Source organism: Hetaerina americana, unplaced genomic scaffold (genome assembly GCF_022747635.1).
Source record: "Hetaerina americana unplaced genomic scaffold, ioHetAmer1.1.p SCAF_36, whole genome shotgun sequence".
In the NCBI taxonomy this organism is placed as follows: domain Eukaryota; kingdom Metazoa; phylum Arthropoda; class Insecta; order Odonata; family Calopterygidae; genus Hetaerina; species Hetaerina americana.
Window position 1 is genome coordinate 2,462,679 of NW_027286941.1, and position 27,231 is coordinate 2,489,909.

Below are 27,231 nucleotides of genomic sequence, written 5' to 3' on the forward strand. Positions count from 1 at the left end.
CCCTTTAAATCTTAGTGTCATAACTTGACATTTGCAAAAGTTACGGTCGGTTTTCGGTATGTCCATCAGTGCTTCCTGCGATTTTTCCATTACTTCCTCTCGGTTGCTAAAACGCGTTCCCCGTAATGGTTTTTTAACTCGATTGAACAGAAAGAAGTCACAGGGAGCCAAATCAGGTGAATTCGGTGGCTGTTGGATGGTATTTGTTGCATTTTTCGTCAAAAAATTACGAATAATGATAACACTGTGCGACGGTGCGTTATCATGGTGCAAAATCCACGAGTTTTCTGCCCACATTTCTGGTCTCTTTCGCCGAATTGCTTCACGCAAACGTCTCATAACGCCCAAATAATACTCTTTGTTTACTGTCTGGCCTTCTGGCAAAAATTCATGATGCACTACACCGTTGTAATCCATGAAAACCGTCAGCATTGCCTTCTTTTTTGACTGAAAACGACGTGGTTTTTTTTGGTCTCGGCTCATTTGGTGAACGCCATTCACTTGCCTGATGTCTGGATTGCGTGTCGTACTCATAAACCCACGTCTCGTCTCCAGTAATGATCCTTTTGATGAATGTGGGATCGGATTCGGCCTCGCAAATCATGTCTTTTGCGACGTCAACACGGTCTCTTTTTTGCATGAAATTGAGGTCTTTTGGAACCAACTTTGCTGCTACACGACGGAAACCCAAATCATTAACCACAATGTCTTGGGCGGATCCATAGGCAATGTTCAAGTCCTCCGCTATTTCTCTGATGGTTAATTTGCGGTTATTGACCAACATTTCTTTTACTTTATCAATTTTTTCACCGACTTTCGATGTCGATGGTCTGCCACTGCGTTCATCATCTTCGATTGACTCACGACCACTTCTGAACCGCTCGTGCCACTGGTAAACGACCGTTTTTTTTAGAGAATCGTTGCCGAAACACTTTTCCAACATTTCCAACGTCCGTGCGCCACTAAATCCGTTTTTTACGCAAAATTTAATACAAGTTCGTTGTTGCAAATTTAAATCCATTTCTGAAATTGTAAAAAATCGCCAACACACACAGAGATAGATGTACTCTTGGCTACGTAACTTTTGCAAATGTCAAGTTATGACACTAAGATTTAAAGGGAATATCAACAACAGATGTACCAATTTAACAAAAAAAACAGAACTCAAATCGGAACGATGGGAGCGCCACACGGTGGTTATTCCGGGAACTTTTTGATCAAGGTAGTATGTTACACTTAAAAGTTTTTACAACATTGTTTATGAGGTGGAATAATCATACCACTGAAAAATCCTGCCACTTCCATGTATCAGAGTATCAGAAGATATTCAGTAAATGTGTGAAAACCACTATTTTCAAAACAATTGATGTTTGAAATTCAGTACTATCTGTAATATTTTACATCACAGAATTTATCCTGCTCTGCTTTATCATGTTTAAATCATTGCATCCAGTCCCATAGAAGCATAATATTTCCAAAATGTATCTCTGGGGATTACTTTAAACTCTGAATTATCCATGCTAATGGATGTATGATGAAGCACAGACAATCAAAAGAAATGGATAACCAAAATATGCAGAAAATATGGTCTTGAAAGAAATAGATGTGTACAGAGACAATCATTTTTCATTCTATGGAATAACTTCCGAGGTTTTTAGCAATAGAAAGTACAATTTTAAGGTGCGGGGATGATAGTAGCACAGATAATCTGCATAATGGATAATCCGGACTTAGATAATTGAGAGTTTACTGTATCTTAAATATTGCAATGTGTATATCATTATACAATAATTACTGTAACAATCATCCACCTTTCCTATTGCCAGCCCAGGTTTCGCACAGTTGAGATTCATCCCATGTAGTAACATTATGGAGGGGTTTTTTATGTTTTATATGGTGTAGTTGTATATGTGGTAATAATACATCAGTTATACATACTTCCTTTATCAGTGGAATGTTTTGAATTTTGTGCAGGTGATTTGTTCCCTTCCCTTCCCTTTATCTTGTGCCACTTCTAAGACTTGAGTATAGAGCGTTATCAAGTAAGAGGTCATTTACACTACTATTAGGTAGATATGTACCTACAGATATGTAAAGAAGGACTTAAAAAGTTGCCTAGTAGGTTAAATGTTTGGCTATTGACTGGTTGGTCAAGGGGTTACAGAACACCCTCTATTTGTATTTTTTGGTTCCCAAATCTTCTTGGCATGCTGTAATAGGTGCTGGAAAAGGAATGGGTGCCCCTTCTTGGTTGTGTAATTTCACATGCTGTAGAGAATAGTACACTCTACTGCTTACTATCAGATTGACCTTCTGGTTGAGTACTTGGTTTGATTAGTTTCTATAACAGGATATAAGCAATCCAATTGCTCCCACTGTTTGTAATGAGAATTGATTACCCACCATTAATTCATTTGTTATTTTGTATTCCAAACAGTGCTAATTACATCGCGTCACATGGCTCACAACAAGCCAATTCTGTTGATCAAGGGGCATCAAAGAGAGGAAGAGGAGTCAAGCCATATCTCCATCCTGGTCGCATGAGGATCATAGGTCTGTCTACTGCACTAGCTAATGCTCGTGACCTTGCTGACTGGCTAGGTATTGCAGCTGGGTCAACTGGTGCACTTGGGCTCTACAACTTCCGTCCATCAGTCAGACCAGTCCCATTAGAAGTGCACATATCTGGATTTCCTGGAAAGCATTATTGCCCTCGTATGGCTACAATGAACAGGCCAGCATTTCAGGTATATCTAAATAACATTAAATATGTGTAAGAAATGCTTGTAAAATTATACCAGTAGCCTAGAAATTATGGTGATCTGTCTTACCAATAGATGGATCAAATAAAAATGGTTGTATAAAGGTATGAGACAGGGGACAGTGAAAACTTTCTGGTACACTTAACTCTCCTCTATCCTTTACAATCCATCTACAATTTCAATGATGCTACTTCACTCTTAGCAAACTTGGTAAACCTTATGTCTCCGTCACTCCAATATTCTGTATTTGTTCCTAACCAAGCACCCAATTATCCTTTTCCCCTTCCATTATTCTGTGCACCAAGAAACCAATGACTTCTCTACCCATTTCCTTTTTTCTCTCTCTCCTCCATGTTGTTTTAATTCAACTTAGGTTTGAGCCTAGAAATATTTATATTGTTCAGTGAATTGGAGAGAATTTTTTAAAAGTTAATAATGCTACCTAAAGATAGCATTGGTCTGCAGATCCTGAGAATTATGTTCTGGTGGTATTTTGTTTTTTGTGTGAATAAAATTTTTTCATATCTTGAGGGATGTGTGTCTTGAGATTCTTTATAGCTTGGTTGCACAAGAAGAGAGTGGTGGCCTAAAAAGAGATTTTCCTTTTTCAAAAAATGTTCTTTCACTCCTTTAAATTAGATATGTTGAGGGCTTACTCCCACAGTAGTCAACATCTACTATTCTTCTATAGCTATGCTTATTTCTGAGTTGATATTTCTACCTGTCGATCTTGGGTGTGACATAATATATCATTTTTACTTAGATTTTTTACTCTGGGTACTCACTATGTTTAGTTACCTTAATTTGTATTGTAATGTGGTCCTTAACTTGATTGTTTTTCAATACTTAGCAAGATATTTTCCATCAATGGTAATAGGTCAACTTTAAAAAGCAAGATATGTAAGCATTTTAAGAGATAAACAATGCAGTTTATATTATCTTACGTATTTCATTGCAAGATTGAACAACCTCTCAGATTGTAATGGAGTAAATTGTAGTGGTAATGGGAGCAATAGGGGTGTACTTATGCCGGAAATAAAATTATCGGTATTAAGATAGCTTCAGTAAATTGAGAAAATGCCACAGTTAAATCTTATTGGGCATTAATGCAAAAATATCTTATTGACTGGTGTCTTATGCAATAAAGCAAGAGAAGGAAGGACATTTTTAATAGTTTGAATTCTATAATTTTTGGAGCATCTTTTCTCATTCTGATGGCAATCAACAGTTGTGTAGCATTACCTTCACTTGCCTTAATTATGCATAGTATTTGTAATTTATAAAAGTTATGATTCATACATGTTTGTTCACATTTTCAATAAATAAAAATGTAAAATCTCTGTTATTCAAATTCAAATCAAAACCTGATATAACAGACTTTAACTATGCCATCAATTATTAATGCAGCATTATTCAGTGTCATACCAAAGTTAAAGAAATAATACATTTTAGCAAGTTCTATTTCAATTTGAACCACTTCCTTAATTTGCATTTGTCTGTGATTCATCCTGAAAAACTCAATCTGAATATCAGACAAGATCTGCAAGTGTTGTACCTGTGGTGTTAATAATAATAATAATAATAATAATAATCCATTTGAAAATAACTCAATACCTTCTCAAAATAAATGCATAAGTTGACTTGAATGTACCAGTATGCAATCTGTATGGGTGAATTTTGAGGTGCATATTGTATTTTTGTAAATGAAATTGGTGTAAATCATTTCATTTGTTCCATAGGCTATAAGGCAGCATTCACCAGGTCGGCCGACATTGATTTTTGTGTCATCTCGTAGACAAACACGATTAACGGCTCTGGATTTGATTTCCTGTCTTGCTGGTGAAGAAAATCCAAAACAGTGGCTGCATTGTGCAGAATCAGAAATTGAAACAATATCAGCTACTGTGGCTGATCCCAATCTCCGATTAACATTAGCCTTTGGTATTGGTTTGCATCATGCAGGTCTGACGGAGCATGATCGTCGTACTGTAGAGAGACTCTTCAGTGATGAAAAAATTCAGGTAAACATTGACTCACTTAATTTATTCAGTGTAGCTGTGACCCATCTATTTATCGCAGAAAATATGAATGTATTTCTCTAAAATGTGTTTTGCATGTTCCAAGCTCCAGAATTTTTAATTTACATGATTTTTAGCGTACAAAATAATTATTCTATAATGCAAACCATTGGTATCCATTTATGGACCAAAGGTGTTTGTTCTTTTTGTCAGGTTTTGTGGCATCATTATGTAGTCATTTCTTATTCCTTTAGGTTCTTATTGCCACAGCTACACTGGCATGGGGAGTGAATTTACCAGCTCATTTGGTGATCATCAAAGGTACTGAGTACTATGATGGAAAAACAAATCGATATGCCGACATGCCAGTAACTGATGTTCTCCAAATGATGGGGCGAGCCGGTAGACCACAGTTTGATAAAAATGTGAGTGGAAAATGGACTTCATCATCAAGAATCATTCATTTATGTGAAATGCAATGATGAATAGACATTTATGATAATTATCTTGACAAAATGAAGAATTATTACCTTTTTTTGTCAGCAACATTCATAAATAATAACTACATAAATAATTATAAGTTTAACGATCTCAATGCTTTCACTTGATTACTTGATGCTGCTGAATGATCTACAGTTAATTTTTATGATTACAGAATCTATGTAGACTTGTATCTATTGCATTATTGTAAGAAAACGCAAGAGCTGATTGCAAAATTAATCATTAACTCTTAGGTTATTCTATTCTGTTTATATCTATGGAAATTTTTGTCCTAATATATGATCTGGTAATTTTGAAATAGTAGGAAAAAATAGATTTTGCATTAGGAATATACAGACTAGAACAAGCTTATAGGTGAAATGACTCATTTTGAAATTAAACTCATGTTTTCTCGATATAAAGCACCAACATTTATTCTGTATGCTTATTTCACCATGGGTAATAGAAGACAACAATATTCTAAGAGATGAGGACTAGGATTGGATTTTATTGCTCCTCTTTTTTAATCATTCCTCCCTCTCTTCCTCTGTTGCCCCAGAAATGTTGGATGCTATTGTGTTTATCCACCTATGGGATGTGTGCTTCTCTATGTGCCTGATGTGAAAATTTTCTTTACAGGGAATAGCAGTGGTGTTTGTTCATGATGCCAAAAAGGATTTTTACAAAAAATTTCTTTATGAGCCATTCCCTGTGGAATCTGGACTCCACAAATCATTGCCTGACCATGTGGGTGCAGAAGTGGTTGGAGGAATAATAAAAACTAAGCAGGTATTGTCATTAGTGGGAACATTTTACCACTGTTACTGTGATATCATCTTCTTTTAACTCCTTCAAAAGGATTGTGTTTTAACTAGTGAGGAGAGTACTAGGCTACTGACCAGAGGGCCCAGATTTGCTTTTGAGTGATGCCATTGGGCGCCCTCGGCTTTACCCAAGATGTGTGATATTTTGGGTATCAGATCTTCCTGGGAAACCACAAGGAAAGGAACTGGCTCACCTATCAAACCAACCTTTGGGTTGATAAGTGTGGTTATACCTTTTTTGAATCTTGAAGGTATTTTTTTTAGCAAAATTGAAAGAACCAAAAAATATCATTATATGAAATTCAATTACAGAGAATTATTATATAAATCCTGCTTTTTGATGCAAAATATTGTAGTATGTTGTTATTGGTAGTGATAGATTTTTGGAAAAAGAGCAATTCCCTACCGAATACCTACTGCATCAGGAACACCACAATGGAATGTGTAGCCTCAATTAAATACTGAGGCGTTACCTTCTCTAATGACCTCTCCTGGGTGAAACACATATGGGGAATATGTGGACAAGCTAACAAAAAATTAGGATTTATTAGAAGAGTTCTGGGTAAATTTTATGAAAAGGTCAAAGGGAAATGTTATCATTCTCTGGTTAGGCCTCATTGAGAATATGCTGAGAGTATATGGAATCCTCATGAAGTTGGAATAAATGCCTAATTAGATCACATGCAGCATAGAGGAGCTAGATTTGTAAAACATGTAAAACATTGTTATGATAAACTTACTAGCATGTACAAAATATTTGAGGAGCTAGGCTGGGAATCACTTACTGAGTGAAGGTTAAATTACAGATTGAAGCTCTTGCATAAATTGGAAGGAGGTCTCTTCAGCAGTTATGTTGGAAATTTATTATTACACCCATCATGCTATGGTATTTTACAAGTTTTGAAACTTCATGTATCCATTGCTTGCATGCCACAAATTTATGAAATTAAATTTTATTTCAATAGCAATTAACTTGAGAAATATGTATAAGGGGGCAAAATCATAGATGAAAAGCACATTTGTTCAACATTTTGTGATGTATACAGAAAAACTGAGGTCACTTGTCCATCCCTAATATCCAACTGTTTCTCAGTGAATAACATCTCAAACATGCCATCAGTCCTCCAAATAACAATAATGGTTGATAACTTGGATGCATATACCACCTAGCCTAATGTCTTACATGTTTCAAACATGTTTGCAGATGCCTTATTTGGTAAGGGTGGGGCAAAACATTTTTTTTAATGTGGGAATTTGATTGATCCAATATCTTGCATACACATTGATGCAGTTCATTGGCTTCTGAAGTCTTATTCCCTTATGAGGTCACCTGTAAGATTGTCAAATACAGAGGTGCTGAAGTGTAAGAAGTCACCAGATGACTTCTTATACTCCCAACTTTCTCACTGTCTGGTCAAATTCAGCCCTTGAGGATGAACTTAGTCCCTCCTCTCCTCCAAGTTTGCTTCTTCCTCCTCATACTCTATCATTATCTTTTTGGTAAATCTTCTCCTTTCCTTTCTTTTCAATTTTATTATCTAACTGAATTCAATTGATTTTACTTTTTCATTTTAGGAAGCCCTTGACTATTTGACATGGACCTATTTCTTCAGACGTCTGATGCGAAATCCAGTTTATTATGGTTTGGGGTCACTTGAACCAGCAGATATAAACTATTACTTATCATCCTTGGTAGAGGAGACTGTTTCAGCTCTGGAGGAAGCTGGTTGTTTAAAAGTTGATGAGGTAAGAAGTAAATGCTCAAATGTTTGGTGTAAACCTTCAACTTTGGTAGGGGAGCCCACATTTTATCAAAACTGAGATAATTTCTGGTCATGTGAAATGTACACTGGAAATAATTTATAATTATTTACTATAAATATTTATGCTACTCTTTCTACTTTTAATATGCACATCACTGTTATTTATTATTATTTTGAATTTCTATTATTTATTGATATAAATGTAAGGTTTTGTTCATAACAAATCCCATTAGGCCTTCATTACTTATGTTTTGGAGAATAATAACAGGTGATTTCTTTGCAAAGATGCATATTTCAATAAGATTTGATGTCCCAAAATCATTTTATTCAATCAAATGATGATGATATACTTGGTAAAAGCAAAAATAGGTATTGTACAGCAAATTCCATTTCTTACAAATGGCAAGTATGATTCATGTTATATGTTCCTGTTATTTTTAGCATAAACAACTTAAGTGTATGTGTAATAAGTAGATTATTGACTCATGTGTTCCTAAACATGCATTTTCATATCCCAGTGTACTTTTGTAGCAGTTATATTTCTAGAAAATTTCTTATCCAGATTTCCAGAGCTCTGTTTTGGGCCTTCTTGTAACTGGTATGAATGAGTTTTTAAAATGGCTTCTAGGATGTGTACTAATCATTTCCTATATTTGGTGTGCCTAGTGTCCTTCAGTGTCCTCTCAAATGTAAAAAAATATTTTCAGGATGGCCGCACTTTGATACCAACATCAATGGGACAAATAGCATCATACTATTATTTATCTCATAATACTATGCGTCATTTCCAAAATGCTTTGCAGCCTACTCTTGATATTCAAGAACTATTGGTTGCTCTCTGTGATGTAACTGAATATGACCAACTTCCAGTGAGACACAATGAGGATATATTAAATGGGTAAGGAATTTATATTGATTTTTTATGTAGCAATTGGTAAAGTGGTTTTAGTTTTAGAATCAGTTTTTAAATGTATGGGATATCTTGATGTAAACCGAATGAAAAATCAAAAAAGTGCTAGTGAGTTAGAGCTAGAGTGAGTTAACTTACTTTTTCTTGATGATAAACATATTAGTACTGTTCAACTGTATTTTTCCTTAATCCAATGTGTATTTTATGAATCAACTATTGGCAGTGTATTGTGCAAGAGAGTGGAGATTTTCTGAGATATTATCTTTGTATAGTTAGACGGTAGACATTAGAAAGTGTTAAATAGGCAGTTATCTCTATCACTTACCTGATTTGATTCTGACTGATGATGAATTAGATTAAAAATTTTCAGTAGACAGTCATTCAGTATTTCCAGAAAACAGATGGTTCTTAGGTTAAAATGAAATCTTGTAAAATGTAAGAAATGTAATTAGAGTATTTCTTTTATGTGCAGGGAACTTGCAAAAATGTGTCCAAAGCCAGTGGATCTAGCCTTTGACTCTCCTCATGCCAAAGCTCAGCTTCTTTTTCAAGCACATTTTTCCCGCCTTGTCTTACCCTGTGCTGATTACTACACTGACCTTAAGTCAGTGCTTGACCAAGCTATTAGAATTTTGCAGGTAATTTATGTGTGAAAAAAATATCGAGCTAATTAGTGTATACTTGGAATAATTTTCTGAACTTAATATTTTTTACTTCCTTCACATTGACAGGCAATGATTGATGTGTGTGCTGAGAATGGGTGGCTACCTGTCACTTTGCGATCAATCCAGCTGATGCAAATGGTCATGCAGGGGCGATGGATAGAAGACGATCCCCTTACCACTCTACCTCACATAGAGCCAATGCATTTGAGATTGCTTTATTCTCCACGCAAAGGCGAAGTTGGAGAAGCTGGCCCATTAACACCAGTTTTCTCACTTCCAGAGCTCAAAGTGCTTTGTAGGAAAAGAGGTTATGCTGCATTAGCTGATCTTCTTCGAGTTGATCTGGATGAAAACCAAATTGAAGAGGTAAGAATTCTGTTCACTGAAGTTATAAGTCTTCCCTCTGTACTGGGGGCCAGTAGGAAATGCTGATATGATTGCCATGAGACAATTATAGATGCAAGAATTTTGGTTTAAAAGAATTAGTGGAGTGAAGGCCATTAATTAGTAGCTTCAAAGCATTTATTATTAGGTCTTGTGTCATTAAATATGGCATGAATGAATATTTCTATTTTTTGTTAAAAATAGACAGTGTGGTGAACTTTTGGTCAGTGAAACTTGGTAGATGCTTTATTACTATTATGTGCAATGCAAGTGATTTACCCGTTTAAGTACCAAAGTCACTGTGAGTGATACTGACAAATTTTCCCAAAAATGCTAGGATTGCTCTAGGCTAATCTTTTCTTGGTGGCGCTAAATGTATATAATGATTAAATAATTCTTATTTTTGTGCTTTTCTCTTATTGTACCTCATTTTATCAAGTTTTATTAACTTTTTCTTGAATTGATCCCATTTTTGTAATTATGCACTTATTAATATACTGCCATATTAATTAAACAAGCCTTTTAATTTCATTTATCATGGCAATACTTTTCGAAACTCAATGCAATTTGCATGATGAGAAAGCTTTTGCTAATTTACATTTTTGTAACAGCTTGGTATAGCGTAAGAATTTTTCCTAGTCTTTCAGCAGAGTAGGTCTATTGCTCTCGCAGTAGAAATGGGGTGTGCCTTAGAGATAATTTCACTCTCTCATCTTGGAAGATATAAACCATTTATGGATATAATATATAGTCTGGGACTTTGTATTGTCTTACAATGAGCCAGGCTTTCCCTGGAGGGGATGTTTTTTACTGCCAAAATTCAAATTACTTACTGCATCTTCGGTCATATGTTCTGGTGACAGAATCATGGAGCATCTTTTTGACCCTTCATCTAGAGAGATTAGGACTTGATATTCTCTTGCAATGTGTAAGGATTTCCGAATAAGGAGATATTTTTTACTGCCTAAATGCTGAGTGATGCATGGGCTCACAGGGTGTCCCAATGGGCTGTAAACACAACAATAGTTAGTCTCTCTCTGTAAAAGGATAGTATGTTTACTACAACTTTTAAAATATTCAGCAAATTATTATGAATAATAATGTTTTGCAGACATTTTTCATAAATAATGCAATTCTCATGAAAATAGGCTAACAATTGTTTTATGAAATTTAGCAATTATATATGGCACTCAAAGGGTGCAGTTTGGATGCTGATGGAAATAGTATTTCAACACAATACTGACCCTGAGAGATTTAGCGGTATGTTTTAAAAGTCAGACAAAATATTGGGCAAGTCCTAATTTATAAATAAATGAAAGGACTAACTTTGTAGTTCCCTATATATAGTATTATATTATAGTCCTTTCATTTATTTATAATGAATCGGTTCCATAAAGTTACGCCAGAAACCATCAATTATAAGTCCTAATTTAACAATCATTGTTAATAGTTTCAGTAATAAACTATTATATAAACTGTACTATAAAATGATATAAAAGTATATAACTACCATCACATTTCAACTAATGTGCATTTGACTTCTGTTACACCAAGTAAAGTAAAATCTGGGTACAAGATTAAGTTTTGTTCAATTTTTTGTGATGGTGATGAATGCTCTCAAGTCATCCACATTTGTCGAGTAATATTAGTATGATGATTGACGACTGCGGGGCTGAAGACTTCTTTCTCAGGACTCAGTTGGACATGGCCATAACTTTAAAGTTCGCAGCTAGCTCTCAATGATTTTTATGGACACCTTACGGACTCTCCTCCCCCATGACTCTCATCTGTAAATATAAAAAGCAACCAAGGCCCAACTAAGAAATGGATTAAGATTTCATTGGAAAATATCTCACCAGCATCCATAGTCCTCCAATTTAAAATGTGATGAACCTGTTTTTCCGGCTTAATGAAAATATTATATTTTGGTTAGTGCAGGAAGGTCTTACTGCTATTGGGTAGTTTTCCAGACATTGAAATATGGCATTTGATAAATAATTTGTCAATTTCTAGTGCTCCCAAGTATTCAATTAAAAATTCCAATCAAATCTCTCACCCATCTCAATTCCTCAAGGATTGAAATTACAATTGAAATATTTCATTTGATAAATAATTTGCCAATAACTTGTGTTCCTAAGTATTCAATTAATATTTCCCAATCAAAATTCCTTTCCCATCTGAATTCCTCAATGGTATAAAACTTTTAAAATGCTTGCTACTCAATGATACAATATAAATCGTAGAATGCACATTTTTTTCCTTTTATTTGTTTGTACCATGTGATATACAGTATGTGCCCTGATCATGATCATAAATTTTTCCATGAGCATATGTTATATATTAACCAGTTTCTTCAGAAGAGCTGGAAGGAGCATTGAATTATAAACCTACATTTTTTTCATGTAGTAATTGACAATATTAAACAAGGGGAATATTGAGCAAAAAATATTTGGAAGAGGACTGCACTATATTCCTTTGTACAATGCAGCCCATAGGTTCTTCTTTTAAAGGAAATAGGGCTATATGGAATATTAGATTTTATTTGTTTTCTTTAAATTTGACCACTTGATTTTAGGATTTCATGTGTCAATAGTTAGCTATATGCAGAGCATTCTGATGAGCAATGAGCTGTTGAAAGCTGTGAAAGAGGAGAATGTTATGCAAACCAGGATGGGGTAGGAATTGTATAGGGATGTTGGACAGAATGAAGGAAGGAAGGAAGTATAAGGAGATGAAGAGGGGCTTACTGTAGTGTCGTATGCCAGGTTGTGTTTTATTAGGAGGCAAGGTAATGTATTGTTGTACAGTTGATAGACTATGTCTAATCAAAACATACCTAACCAGTAGATTACCAGAATAATATCAATAGCATAATTGCATTTTCATTAACTGACAACAGTGCTCTAGCTTTACTTTCACTGCTGTGGGTGTAACAAAATATTTTATTTGATAAACTCAGTTATTTGATTAATAATTTGCATTGGTATGACTAAGGAAGGTTGACCATGATATTTAACTGTTGCAAGTATTTTGAACTGTTAGTGGTCAAAGATTCATGATATGAGCTCAAGTTTTATCTGGTGTTTCTTTTCTTCCAAGATTTACCAAGTGGTTTGTGATATGCCTGCCCCTAGTATTGAGCTTAGTGTACGTGGTTGGTGGTCTCCGTCTTCCAAAACATTTGCAAATGAAATTGAAGATTCAGAGGAGGTTGAAGAAGAGAAGAAATTCCCTCAACCTCCTTCACGTCAAGGGCAATGGGTTGATGTCCATGCAGATCAAGAGTACACCCTTGTTATTCGTTTCGGGAGACTCTCCTCTGTTGGTTTGAGAATTGGCAGTGGAAGAGGTGGGAGAGGAAGGGGTCGTGGTGCCAGTATGAGTAGTGTGAGAGGTAATGGTGAAATGGGTAGAGCCCATTGCCCAAGATATCACAAGCCCAAGGATGAAGGCTGGTTCCTAATTCTTGGAGATGTAGAAAGAGGAGAAGTGCTTGCACTGAAGAGAGCAACTGGTTGTGGCAGGCCATGGGGAGGTGGTGGTGGTGGCACCATGCAGCAGTTGTCATTTAGAACACCTTCAAAGACAGGTAAACTTGAGTCTCTTATAATGCATTTTGTTAACTCTTTCCACTTTGTGCTAGTATTTTCATTTATGTCAATTTTGTAATACTTGGTATAGTTAAATTTAAGTCGCTCCTTCAACTGTGATGGCTATCAACTTAAATTAGGTCTTTTTGTGCTAAGGGAATCCCTATTGGTGTTGAATTTTCAGTTTGTTGCTAAGGAGAAAATCGTAGAGATAAAGAAGTAGGTTGAAAGTTAACTGAGTGATTGACCATTCTAGTATGATGTCCAATCTTTTTTTTGCCAGGATCCTTTCTTAACGTAAAACCTTGAAGGTGGATCAGTGGGCCGATTTTTATTTGTAACTTACAGGAGTTTCTTAACTTGCCTGTATTACTGGAGGAAAAGGCATTTTTGTCTTTCTTACATGAGTACTGTCTAATATTCTATCTTGGTTAGGATTATACCCGGAAGCATTTGCTTATTGTGGAGTTAGAGGAAACTATTGATCAGTAGGTTCTACTTGAAAGATATGCACACCTCCCAGGAATACTGTAATATAATGTGCATAATGAATTAGTTTGGTAAAAACATTTTGCAAGAGGTTTCAATAAGCAGAATGTGGTTGCCCCATTAATCATTACTATTAAATTCTGAAAAGTGGAACATCATTCTTCCAGTACGTCTGGTTTCCACTGTGTCACTATCAACCAACAAACAAACGAGACAGTAAGTACAGAACATTTGACAGAAATAAATATTTGGATGGACATTTTTTCATGGAAAGGTAACTATAAATCAATCTTATCTCATGGTTTTACTCTCACTCATTCAGCTTCAATTTCCAATCCATCCGAAGTACACTGGCCCAAGTACAATACATGTCATTCCCCTTGTCTATTCTATGATTTTGCTCAAGTTTGGCCTTGATGGTGATCAAACGGATTTTTCATGGAAATAAAGGTAGCCATTAAGGCTAAGAAAATTATGATACCTTAGTTTGCCTTTATTTTCCATCCAGTCCCATTACAAAAGGTTTCATTCTCTATGGTGACATTTCTTTTGTTCAAGAAGTTGTAACTCATGATAAAATTGATTTTGTGTGAGTACTACGAAATGTGACTCTATGGCTCTACATGGATTTATAAGTGAATTTGTTTTAAGAAATCAGCAGTCAACTGAATTATGCCATTTTTAATTTTATTAGAATTTAGTGTGATAGTGACGTTAGATCTGTGAAACAGAAAATCAATTTTGAACACTTCTTTCTGTTATTCCTGTCCTGGTGGAAGTTAAATTTGTAATTCACTCTATTATAATTTAGCATTTATAGAGGATCTTGGAATAAGTTATAGCTCAAGTTTAATTGAAGCTATATATCTATTTAGTTCTTATATTATTTAATAGATAAATGCAGTTCTATTTAAAACAATAAATACAAAGAGCATTTTGAGAGCAATCTGAATAGGGAGCTTGACTATCAAAACAGACCAGATTTCAGTTTTAATAATATATGCATTTTATGATAAACTAATTCTTAGCGGAATATTTAATGCATGTTTTAATTAGGGGTCAGGTAGGGGAGAGGCATCCGTGATGCCATTGCAGTAATGAGGTCACTAATATAGGAGAACATAGAATACAATCAGGATGTATTTTCTGGTTTTGTAGATTTCAAAAAGACATTTGATAGAGTAAATTGGGTAAAAATAATGAATGTATTGTAGAAAATAGGAGTAAGGGATAGAGAGAAAATAGGAGGAAGGGATAGGAGACATCCACAACCTGTGCATGTCTCAGACAGCTCACGTATGAGTGGTGAATGGAGAGCATAAATGGGCAATGTTAAGGAAGAGGAGAGCGATAGTGGTGTCCATAATCACCTGTGCTTTTCAATGTATTTGTGGAGGAAATGGTAAAAGAAGCATGGTAAGAACTAGGGGTAGGAATGAAAGTTGGTGGGGAATTTATAAAATCAGTTAGGTTTGTGGATGATCAAGCTTTAGTTTGTTAGTCAGCCGAGAAGTTGCTAACTCTGCTGAGTGCATTGAAGTCAGTGTAATAGGTATGGGATGAGAATAAATGTAAGTAAAAGTTTATGTGGTTTTCTAGGAAAAGAAAAGTTAATCTTAATGTTGAAATAGGATGGCAAAAACTTGAGATGTAATAATTATAATTTACATAGGTATATTTTTTATAATTTCAATTTTCATAGAATATTTCTAGCTATAATTTTTGGTAGAACTACATATGATGGTACCAGCATAATCCCTATAAATACAAATAGAAAGAGGAGACTAGGATTTTAGGATCTTGAAAATGTGGTTAGCATCACATATTAGAGCTAAATGTTGAATTTTATCTATTAAAGAACATAGTGGGAAATATTCTAAGCTTTTAAATGGTCTCTGGTATTTCTGTATGGTTTCTGGTCCAGTATCTGAATGTTGAAGAGGCTATGCCAGGAAGTAAAAAAAACAATGCTAGTTATTTGGGTAGCTCTTATTTTATCACATTAAATTGTATTTAGTTACTAAGCCAATGAAACTGCTATATGAGCTAACAGCGAAATAGATGCCCAGGGTTGGGTAAAATGTCATCCAATGATTGGAAACATTGGTTTTTAGTTATGTTATACCCTCATAATTATTATAAGAATATTTTTGTAAGAATCATAACATCACATTATGTTTCCTCTTATTTTAGGGCGGCTGATACTGACTGTTTACATCATGTCTGACTGCTACATAGGCTGGGATCAGCAATATGACATTCATTTAAATGTAATTGAATCAAGTATTAAGTCACAAGTAAATACTGAACTAAGTGAAAATGAGCAATTTACTCAAAATGTCAGTTTTAACAGTGAAGAAACTGAAGATAGTGAGACCAGTAATTATCACAAGAGATGGAACCAATGACGTCTGGTGACCAGGAAATATTATATTAAAGGCTGTAATATTGTTTTGTTCTAATGTTGGAGTTTTTTAATAAAAATGTAAATGAAATCGCTAAATCACCCAAAAATTTAATGTGTGTTGCTTTGATAACTCTATACTTGATGTAGGCACCATGGAAATAAGGCTAATTTTAGGTTGTGAGGTACAATAATTTTGCTTACTAATTTCCTCCATTATACCTTATCCCTCTGTTCTTTTTTTAATGCTGTCACTTATGCCCCAGTTGCACATTTGTTTCATTAATATCTCTTGTTCCAGGTACTTTTATTATTATTTGCCTCGAGACTCCTCAGGAATACTCACTCACCCATGACTTTTTCATGCTGCTACCTCCTCTCGAAGCATTTACTTTTCTCTTGTATTGCATTACCATTCATTACTCAATTCTCAAGTTCTCTCTAACATGACTGGACCAGCCAAATATGAGTATCTGATACAAATTCTTTCATGAACTATTCACTTCGTAACCTGTCTCTACTATTGCTACTTAATGCTTCTTGAGTATCCCAGTTGTACTTATTTATTTTTTATTGTGGTATTTAGTTGAAATATACGAATATCCTGGAAAACCCAAGTCTAACTTCTATACACACATGTAGGAAGGAATATGCTCATATTCTCATTAACTCATCAGCCGATCACTCAATTTTCCCACAAGAGCCATGAGTGAGATGCTTTCTCTATTTTCATCTCCTCTTTTGCCTTAATTTCACTGAACTCTTGCTCAAATCTGGTCTACTCAAATTTGTCCAATATTTTGTAGAAATGTATCAAGACAAATTGTATGAATAAATATAAATGATATGTTATATAGTTCTAATAGATAAGCATAAATTGATGCATTTTAACAGTATTTTTAAGTCTCGTGCTATTGGAAATGTTTGCACAATTTAATTGCTGAAAACAGTGGAAAAGAAGACCCAAAAGAAGTTAGCTGCTGCAGTTAGGACAGGTACATGGAATGTTAGAACAATGATGAGGGCATGAACGCAAAAAGACATTAAGAGAAAAGTGGAGAAATAAGTAAAGATAAATGTATGCTAAGGCTTGCGGGAAGTGAAATGGGGAGACAGCAGGGATTATTGCAGTGATAATTACAGAGTAATTTGTTGTAGAGGGAAAGGAGTCAACGTGATGTGGCTGTAGTATCAAACAGGAAACTGGGGAGAAGGGTTATGAACATTTAGAAGGAAAGTGATAGAATTCTGTTGACAGAGATTAAAGCAGGTTTGATCAATCTGGTGGTAAACCAGACATGCTGTCAAGTATGCAGAATCGAGAGTCATTTCTGCTGCAGTGAAGAAGAGGTTCATGCTGCTACCTTATGCTGAGCTTAACATGCAAGGCACTATTTTTCTCTTACAGTTGGCTATGCTGAGACATCTCATGATAGTGTTGCTTGGGGTAAAGCATAGGCTTCAACTCCAATCCCAGAAGATAAGTATACCAAAATTGTTACTGTCATTGTATGGCAAAAGTGAATAGACCACATGAATGATGAAAATTTGGACTAATTCATCAAAGTGCACCTAAGACCATTGATAAGCATGTGATGGGGCAGCAACAACAAATCCAGAATACGGGATGGTAGGGGCATTAAGCAATTGATGCTATCTGGGACTAGTTAGTCAAAAAGTTTTTTACTTGTGAACTTCTTGCAAAAGCTATGGACACTTTGCTGGTGGGAGCTGACTATGAAGCAGTAAACACAAATTCCTAGAGAAGTAATAGTGAATGCGATGCAAATGGTGAAACAACTGTGGAGACAATTTCAGTTATTTGTAAAATTTCAAAGAAAGGCAAGAGTTAACATTGTGGTTTAACAGTACACATCTGGCAAAAAATCTTTGAAAAGTATGGTCATACTGGGAACTATGCTAAGAGTTGTAAGACAAAATTGAATTGAGTTAATAAGTGTCAGTAACTATCACCACAAAACAGAAAATAATAAGATGGTTTTGCATTTGGTTTGAGTCCTTGAAATGCCAAGGGCTAATGATTGAATTAAAGTGAATATTAGTACAGTACTAATAAGTGTCGGATTCAGATGCTTCTGCTGATGTAATTGATAAAGATAAATAGGAGAAGACTTATGGTCCATACGAAGCCGTAGAGGCGGCCTAATAGAGACAGCTTCATTTTGGACTGTTTGAATTTGCTCACCAAAATTAAGTTTATCATCTGTTGAAACTCCAAGATCCTTCACTGATGACTTACAGTCGAGAGGGATGGAGTTAATTATATATTTGAAGTTAACAGGGAATTGTTTTTGACAAATAGACATAACACCGCATTCCCTCGGATTTAATTTGTTTCCACGTATTACACCACACAAATTTTGTTTACAGCATCCTGTAGATTGTGGCAGTTGGGAACAGTATGAACTTGCTTAAATAATTTAGTCTTTGGCATAAAGATGGGGTATGGGCTTGTAGGGAGGCAAAATCATCAATAAAAATTTTAATAGATATGACACTACCCTGGGGAATTCCAGATATTACAGGTGACTCTCCACTCCTGATTAGTTCTTCCAGGGGTGTTATCCATTCCCAACTTCCTCAATTTTATTTCCTTATGTACCTTTCCAACTCATCCCAATCATTATAGATATATATGCACTCTATATCTAAACTTACTGGTTAATATCTTGACCACATGGTTCCTTCATGTATTTTTCCATCTTGCCAGAATCTCATCTACATAGATGTTTCTCATTGCACCTTTAAAATGCCAGTAATCAGAATTTCCTTTCTTATGCCCAGGAAGATCCCTATCCGTACTGTATAGCATGTGAGAATTAATAATCTAGATCGTAATAATTGAAATTAAGGAATTAATCTATTGCTAATAAATATCCAAATTGAAAAACTGATTTTTCTAAAGGTATTTGTCATCCTTTATTGGAAAATTGCATATAAACACTGAAAATTATCATCACAGAAATTTGACAAAATTACGTATATTCCAAAGATAACCAGTAAACTAGGTAATGGTAATAAATGATTCCACAAATTATCAAAAGAAATACAAAACACACTAAAGGTAAAAAATAACCAAAGCAGTTAATTATTCTTTAATGCAGGTTTGGAGTCTGTAAGCAGTGATTCAATTTCTGCATTCAATGAGTCTCCAAAGGCTTCACTAGAAAAAGATGATTTTACATGCTTTTTTCCTTCTTCTCCCATTCTGTGGGTCAAATTTTTATCTGAAATAAATTTAACCATTGCTTCAGCAAATGATTCTGGTGATGGTTTACAAAGAAAGCCTGTAAGCCCATCGATAACCGTCTCAGTTGGACCTCCAATGTTCACAGCAACCACAGGGCAGCCGGAACTCATTGCCTCGATGGGAACAATTCCGAAGTGTTCGCCAGTCGGAGTATAAAGCAAACAGCAAGCACTCTGCAGCAAAGCCACCTTTAATTAAATAACAATCAATGACGGATTCTTTAGGAAAAACGTTCTCATACGCACTCAAATTAAAGATATATAATTATTGATCTAGCTTTCAGCAAAATACCAACCTTTGTAGCGTCTGTGGGAGACTTTAAGAAGACAACTTTATCAGCAACACCCAAGTCCTCCGAGTATGCATCCAATTCCTTCAGATGATCAATATTTTCATTTAGTCTAATATCATATCCACCAGCCATTACAAGGTACACAGAGGTCCACAATTTCTCTGTAAGAAAGAAAGCATTGGTAACAAATCTACTAATTTTTGTAAGGCAGCTTTAAAGTAGCTTTATTACCTGGAATGGCATTCTTCACGTATTTCAACGCATCAATCGCCAAAGATAAATTCTTTTTCCTCTCATACCTATTTATTGAAAGTAACAGAGTTGCGTTACTGGGGATGCCAATTTCTCTTAGTACGTCTATCCTCTTATCCAATGGCACAATCTCAAACTTTGAAATATCCACACAAGGATAAAGAACGGAGGGTTTCACTTTACCGGCTAGCCTTGTGAACGTTGATTCAAACACATTCGCCGTAAAATTACTGTTAACGAGAACTTTATGGGCATATCCAGTTGAAACTTCTTCCAGCCAGTTTATAGGAATCCTATATAATCTCTTCAAGTTCCCCTCCGGTCTACTTAACAACTGGTCAGGAAAATGGCAATAGAATAGAACACGCAGTTTTTTGTTCATTCTCAGCACTGGAACACATGCAGACACCAAATCACAAAATACAACATCTGGGCACTGATCAATGAAAAATGCCAAATAAAACGCGGCGTATATCATACGTATATAAGCAAATAGCGCATACAATCGGCCAAAAAAATGTCGAGGTATCCAATCGCCAACCACTTTCACATCAAAAGTACCATCTTTCGTTTCTTCGAAACAGTGAGAACTGTCGTGATGAGTCGTTACAAAGCTGACATTGTGACCTTTCATCTTTAGAGCTAGGGCAGCGTCGACAACCAGTCGTTCAGCACCACCGATACCCAAGTCCGGGTGAAGAAATGTTACTTTAACCATTTTTTAAGATGAGCCAAAGAAATGGAAACGATTCTTGTCACCGCATGGGCAACGAAAATGTTCACTCAGGATACACTGTCTTCTACGAGTAAACTTCACGTCTCATGTAAGCTGTTAAATAAACCACCTGACGTCTAAAGCTGACATATGAAAAACGAAAACATAAAAAGCGTGTGCTAAGATAGGTCTAGGTGTGATGGCGTCTAGTTCAAGACAGGTCTTCAGCGACCCGCTGTATTTTTATACTTTAAATTGATGTTTAATCGAGTAGAAACATGTGTTTCCGTTCTCAAAAGTTTTAGGGTCTCCTAAGATGTTTGACTATGCGTTGCATTTATTACACACTGACACAAATGAGCTTTATCTCTCATGTAAAACTATAGAGACCAATTGCAATGTTCGGACCTTCAGTTCATAATGGAAACTTTTTCAGGATAATAAAACAACGGAAATCTCTCTCCGCTTCTTATACATTTTTTGAGCAATTTCCCACCCGAACGCCTACTGCATCGGGAACACCGAACTGGAATGTGTAGACTCAATTAAATACCCAGGCGTTACCCTCACTCACGACCTCTCCTGGAAGCGACACATTCGGGGAACGTGTGGACAAGCAGACAAAGAATTAAGATTTATCAGAAGAGTACTGGGTAAATGTGAAAGAGAAATGTTACTTTTCGCCGGTTAGGCCTCATTTAGAATACGCCGTTAAATATGGGATCCTCACGAAGTTTGATTGATTGCCGTATCGGATCACGTGCAACGTATAGGAGCTAGATTTGTAAAACGTTGTTTTGATTAACTTAGTGGCTGGAAATCACTCACGGAGCGAAGGTTACATTACAGATCGAAGCTTTGAACAGATGGATCCTCGAACGATAAGGGATAATAATGACATTGTCCGACCGCGGTAGGGTAATATTAGTCTGGTGTGTAATCACCCCCTGGCAGTGGTTTGCAGGGTATATATAAATAAAATACTTTCTCTAGACTATTAGGTGTGCAGCCCTTTTACCCATGGCATTAAATGAGCTTAAAAATATCAAATGCTTTTCGACTTTTAGGACATAGTTATAATGGTAATAGGAATAACTTCCCAAATCCATGAAACACACAATTACCCGCTTCACCACTTAGGAGTATCATATAGTACCCGAAGATTACCTGAACTGCATTGTACCATTACGTTTTACTGAAATAGGGATATTATTTTTCAGTGAATCTTTTCATTTGTGTAATGGCTTCAAATATTTACTCCCCTTTTATAAGTGAAATAGACCTTTGCCTGTGTTTTGCGATAATATAAATTGACGTACGTCAGTGCTACCTTTTCTACATGTGACAAAAACTGTCCTTTAATTACCACACCCTGACAATTTCCTCTATTTTGGGGTGGGAGCGAAACTGACATAATGAAATCTTCCAGACAAACTCCTTTCTGATAAACTCTAGAGGAAAATTCAAAAAAATCTCTTTCATTTCCCAAATTCTGTGACGTATTTTTGCAGGGATATTATCAATTCTAACTGCCTTTTTCTCTTACTATGATCAGTTATTATTTGAACGAAGAGGGTTTCAACTTGGCCATGGGTACTACTTCTATTCTGTTGTCTAGCTTCCACACCTGTGGATCTTCAGCTATTTTACTCAAATATCAGCATTGAGTTAATAATAAAATCAATATTGACTTGAGAATAACCTTGCCAGTTATTATTGGAACCAGGCTATCTTCATCCATGTCATATATGGCCAAGTTCTTTTCACCAACCATGAATTTCTTCCGGTAACATAGTCAAATCCTTCCATTTTCTAAGTGGTAGTACATTTTTTCTTCAGCTTCTCCATATTTTATGCACCCTATTTCCCATGTCTATGTAATTCCTCATCATCACACTGCTCTTTCTGTCAATCTTCACTAGTGTCGCAACTTATTTCTATAGGTTCTCTTTCACAATTCTATCTTTCCATCTCCTTCTTGCCTCTAACCTCTCATCATCTCTCCATGCTTTTAAAAATTATTGCCATGTTTACTTTTCCCATTGCTCCTTTTGAAGTTCTTGATTTCAATTTTTAAGAGCCACACACATTTCCCCAACAGTTTTCACCCTTCTACTCTCAAATTTGTATTACAACTAGTACCTACCTCTTTTCTTGGCATTTTTAATGGTCGGCGAAGGAAACAATGGGAGGGAGAGTATTGTTTAGGAATGATTGTAGAGATAAAGTAAATGAAAAGGTTTGATAATAACTGACACTTGTTTTGAACACCATCACAGCATATCATACATACCCAAGGAAAAAGAAATAACTACATATATGTAAATGCATAGAGCTTGGTGCGGGACATAATTTTCTGAAAAATCAAATTTAACTATTACCAGTGAAGTGTGGCTGAATATTTGCCAATTAAGTTGTATTTTTGCTTCATTGTCACCATTAACTCATATTAGTCAGGATAAAGGATGAGAGTCTATTTACCATTTAATAAAGTCTCCAGTGAAAAAATATCTATTGCTATGAGCACTAGAAGCAAATAAAATTTGTGGATGGATTCCATTGGTTAATATAGGTTTTGGATGGACACAGTCTATGATACAGTAATAAATTTCCTTGGCTCTCCCAACATAACAACCTGACATCTAACGGTAACCACTTTGCAGGGGTTTCATATTATATAAATAAGCTAAGCATAAACTTGTATCGAAAACCTCTAAAATTAAATTATTCATGACGAGGCTAAAGAGAATAATGCAAACAATTTTCATTCTCCCAAGAGGTCAAATAAATTTTGTGTATACTAACGAAATTGATATATTTTTTATGATGAAACCACACCAAATCAGCTTATGATGAATGAAGCAATAATATAAATAAATAAAAAATACATATTAGAATCATATAAGCCACATAAAGTAACGGTGATAAGGTCTTATAATTAAAATATATTAAGTTACTATGTCCAATTCCTGCTACTTACTTTTGGTGGTAAATCATTAGGACACTTTTCCCATAATTTATTTAAAGGGGTTGATGCAATTTCATCCCATATGATTTAGTCAGCATGTTGTCAGTGACAACTTTGGACACCAGGTGGAATCTGTATCATTATGAATATAAAAATCTGATAGTTAATTTGATAAAAAATTTTACTTTTACTTTGTACATAAATATTTGCATTCATAAAAATTATTACAATTAAAATATTTCAGATGTACTTGACAATGCAACCAAAAAATATTTTTAATAAGCACTTAGAAAAATGAGAATGAAAAATTATAAAAATACTTCTTGAAGTAAGGTCTAAAAAACATGTGTACAACTGCTACATCTTTTAGGAACCATCATGTTCCTGCCTATCTCCAGGTCGGCGTAACATTCCCTTCTGCTTCATTCGAGGAGTGTCTGGAATGTTCTGAGGATAGAATGAAATGAATTTTTTTAACATGAAACAAAAGTGAAGCAGATTGAAGTGCAGAATGTAACTTTGCTTAAAAATGGTAAATTATGGAGCAATTCTTCCCCAGAATTTCTTTCTCCTACTTTCTACATGAGATATAGTTAGTTGTGGATACATAAAAATACTGAGCACTAATAAACGTTAAAAGAAAAATATTGCCTATGGCTAGACAATCCATTTACAATATCATGGGAATCAGCATCCAATCTTTAATATCATAATATTAATAATCACTAATGTGATACATCGTTAGAGCAGACTTAAAAACATAGGTACTATTCCTGCTATCCCTTCCCTTTTATTCATATGGTAGCAAGTGTGAGAAGGAATTTACATATTGATTGTGGTCCATATTACAGTGATGACCTATTTCTATACATTTAATATCAAACTGAACAAGAGCATAGTGTTTGACAATATTTTAATCTACTTTCATGCCAAATTAAATAACCTTCCACAGAAAGAGCATTGGGAGAATTACATCATACTTAATCACATTTCACCTATTAGGTTACATAAGTTTTCTACATGATTTCAGTGCACTTGAAATCGGTATGGCTAACAATGCTTTGGTGAATATAATTTATAAGGGCTTACCTACCTCTACATTAGATCATCATCCTTATTTAGGGTTGCCATAGAGGTAGGGAAATAATTTGTGACAATGACACAAGTTGCAAATATAAAACTTGCATATATTTAAAAAAAATTATGATCTAGATCACATATAACGTGTCAACCCTGTAAATAATTAATATTTTTCATGCATTGAAATTTAAGCTAAAATTGATTTTTCCGTATGCTACCGGCTTGAAGAGAAAAAATTACAGGAGCAGGGAAGCTGTATTATCAATCTCTATCAGTGATGAAATAGCACCAAGTTTTACCAACATGATAAATGTTAGCAACTAATTCCAAGGCAATGACATTTCAGGAGACAAAATTAATGTGATGTAAAGTTATCTTAAAATTCAGGAAATACACACATGTAATAAACTATCATTTAGGATGCTTTATTGATGCTGGAATTAGGCAGGTTAATGCCCCTTTTTCAGGACCCTACGGTCAAATGTTTGAAAATACAAATATATGAATTCCTTTAATTCTTAACTTTAAATCCTACATTTCAAAAAAGAATTGGTTAAATAGAAGTAGGCACTAGTTATACAACATTATTATTATAATGTCTTTGCATCTGCCTTGAAATAATAAAAAAATGGTATAAATGGAATAGTGCTGATTCTTGGGTTCCATAAAAAATCTGGCCAATCATGTAGAGTACTGTTAATAATTATAATCCTTGCTTATTATATAAACTCAATTAATTCATTAATACTTTCTTATGATGGCCGCTAGTATGAAAAAACTGCACAACTGACAAGGCCACTTGTTTATTTTATTTGCCAATTGTGTTCACACAGAGTATCTGTCAGAAGGGAATAGGTTTCAATTAAAGAAAATGTCTGCTTTACTATCAGACATAAATCAGCCCCTGCATTAGAAATAAATTAGAGAGTGAATATTCAATACCTTTTGATTATTTAGGTAGCCTGGAGCAAAAGAGCTTAGGGATTTGGATATGAAATAATTAAAACCTACATCATAAAAAATGGCAATAGAGGTTATCAGTGTGTAAATTAATAAAAGGCATACCTTATATTATTTTCATTAAATTTTGCTGGTTTTGTTATAAAATTGGTAAAGATTTTACCAAATTGGTGTTGGTAGCAATAAAAATGAGGTCAATCAGTTTTCTACTTATTATCTATGGAAACCATAGCTATGGAGTGTGGAAGATTAGGATGCAGCCTTAGTAAATATCAGCAATTTCCTTAACAACTCAAATTCTAAGTAAACAAATGCAGGACCTGCTAGGGACATAGATGTACCACAATGAATCTAGTATGGATGTTTTTATGTTGGTTAACCTTGTACACTAGAAACTGAAATGTTATTTAATAATATGTTTCAGAAATTTATGAATATGTCAATTTACTAAGGTCTTAACAACCATAGGATGTCTATATTCACAAATTAAAATGGTGATTGCATAGGAAACCCTGGGAACTTGAGTTTTAACTTCATTAAAAAATAGTTTTGACCTTAGGTTGTTTGGAAAAATCACCCAAACATTATTTGGTGTTTACATGAATGAGAGTACACCAGTACGCCTAAAAGAACCTTAGGTTTACAATTAATTTGAACTATAATGATGAGAGTCGTGGATTCATGTGCAAGCCAGCATGAATCATGAAATAGGGCTCAAGTGCTGAGTGGCTACCTGGTTTTGTGTGTGTGTAGATATATTTCGGTGGAAGGAATGCAAGGGTTGTGGAGGGGAAAAGCATGGGAAGGGAGGAGCAGATGGTCTAACAGTGAAAGCTGAGCCTGAGACTTTCAAAAGATCTGAATTCACATATATAGGTGGATTAATGAGTTCTTACCTTAGTATGGTACTGGATTTGGGGAAAGATTTGAGGATGTTTAGAGAAAAACACTGATCGAAGGAAAGGTTATTGGATTTCACGTGTGAAGGGACATGGGAGTAATGCACTGGTAAATATAGAAAGATGGACATTAGTTGCATAAGAGAAGATGAATTATGCTTTTGAAGAGGAAATTGGCAGACTTATCCTCCCACCAACATTATATCTCCCAACGGCCCTCGCCTGTGTCCTTTGACTGAAATTTCCTTTAACGTAGCCACTTTCCTCCTCACAAAAAATGCATTTTCTTTCCAAAACAGTTTTACCCTACAAATCAGAAGCACTGTGATGGGAATGAGGATGGTACCTTCATGGGTTAGGTTGAATAGACATTCATTTCGCAACTATTACAAACCATTTTTCTGGGTCCACTACATAGATGATATTGTCCTCTAGACACATGGCTTGGAGTCCCTCAACAATTTCATATCAGCCCTAAATTCTTCTTTCACTGTCCAATTCACTT

General features: G+C 35.0%; 3 protein-coding genes across 3 annotated transcripts in view; 1 reads left to right on the top strand and 2 right to left on the bottom strand.

The window, feature by feature from the left end:
* Positions 1-17,060, top strand: part of obe (activating signal cointegrator 1 complex subunit obelus) — a 59,091-nt gene extending 42,031 nt beyond the window's left edge. The window contains exons 27-36 of the mRNA XM_071589277.1: positions 2,438-2,747; positions 4,502-4,783; positions 5,035-5,205; positions 5,900-6,049; positions 7,660-7,830; positions 8,555-8,745; positions 9,230-9,395; positions 9,489-9,788; positions 12,906-13,395; positions 16,079-17,060. Of these exons, the coding sequence (XP_071445378.1) occupies positions 2,438-2,747; positions 4,502-4,783; positions 5,035-5,205; positions 5,900-6,049; positions 7,660-7,830; positions 8,555-8,745; positions 9,230-9,395; positions 9,489-9,788; positions 12,906-13,395; positions 16,079-16,293 (2,446 nt within the window). The 3' untranslated portion in view covers positions 16,294-17,060. The remainder of the gene's footprint in view (positions 1-2,437; positions 2,748-4,501; positions 4,784-5,034; positions 5,206-5,899; positions 6,050-7,659; positions 7,831-8,554; positions 8,746-9,229; positions 9,396-9,488; positions 9,789-12,905; positions 13,396-16,078) is intronic.
* A 2,155-nt stretch (positions 17,061-19,215) lies between these two features.
* On the bottom strand, positions 19,216-20,948 carry Alg2 (alpha-1,3/1,6-mannosyltransferase Alg2). Its single transcript, XM_071589286.1, has 3 exons — positions 20,084-20,948; positions 19,856-20,013; positions 19,216-19,748 (listed from the first exon to the last, which is right to left on the bottom strand). Exons 1-3 carry the CDS (start codon positions 20,820-20,822, stop codon positions 19,395-19,397), a joined length of 1,251 nt encoding a protein of 416 aa, XP_071445387.1. The 5' UTR covers positions 20,823-20,948; the 3' UTR covers positions 19,216-19,394.
* A 3,205-nt stretch (positions 20,949-24,153) lies between these two features.
* LOC139691470 (interaptin-like) overlaps positions 24,154-27,231 on the bottom strand; it is a 32,727-nt gene continuing 29,649 nt past the window's right edge. Inside the window, exon 12 of the mRNA XM_071589292.1 lies at positions 24,154-24,234. Within this exon, the coding sequence (XP_071445393.1) occupies positions 24,154-24,234 (81 nt within the window). The remainder of the gene's footprint in view (positions 24,235-27,231) is intronic.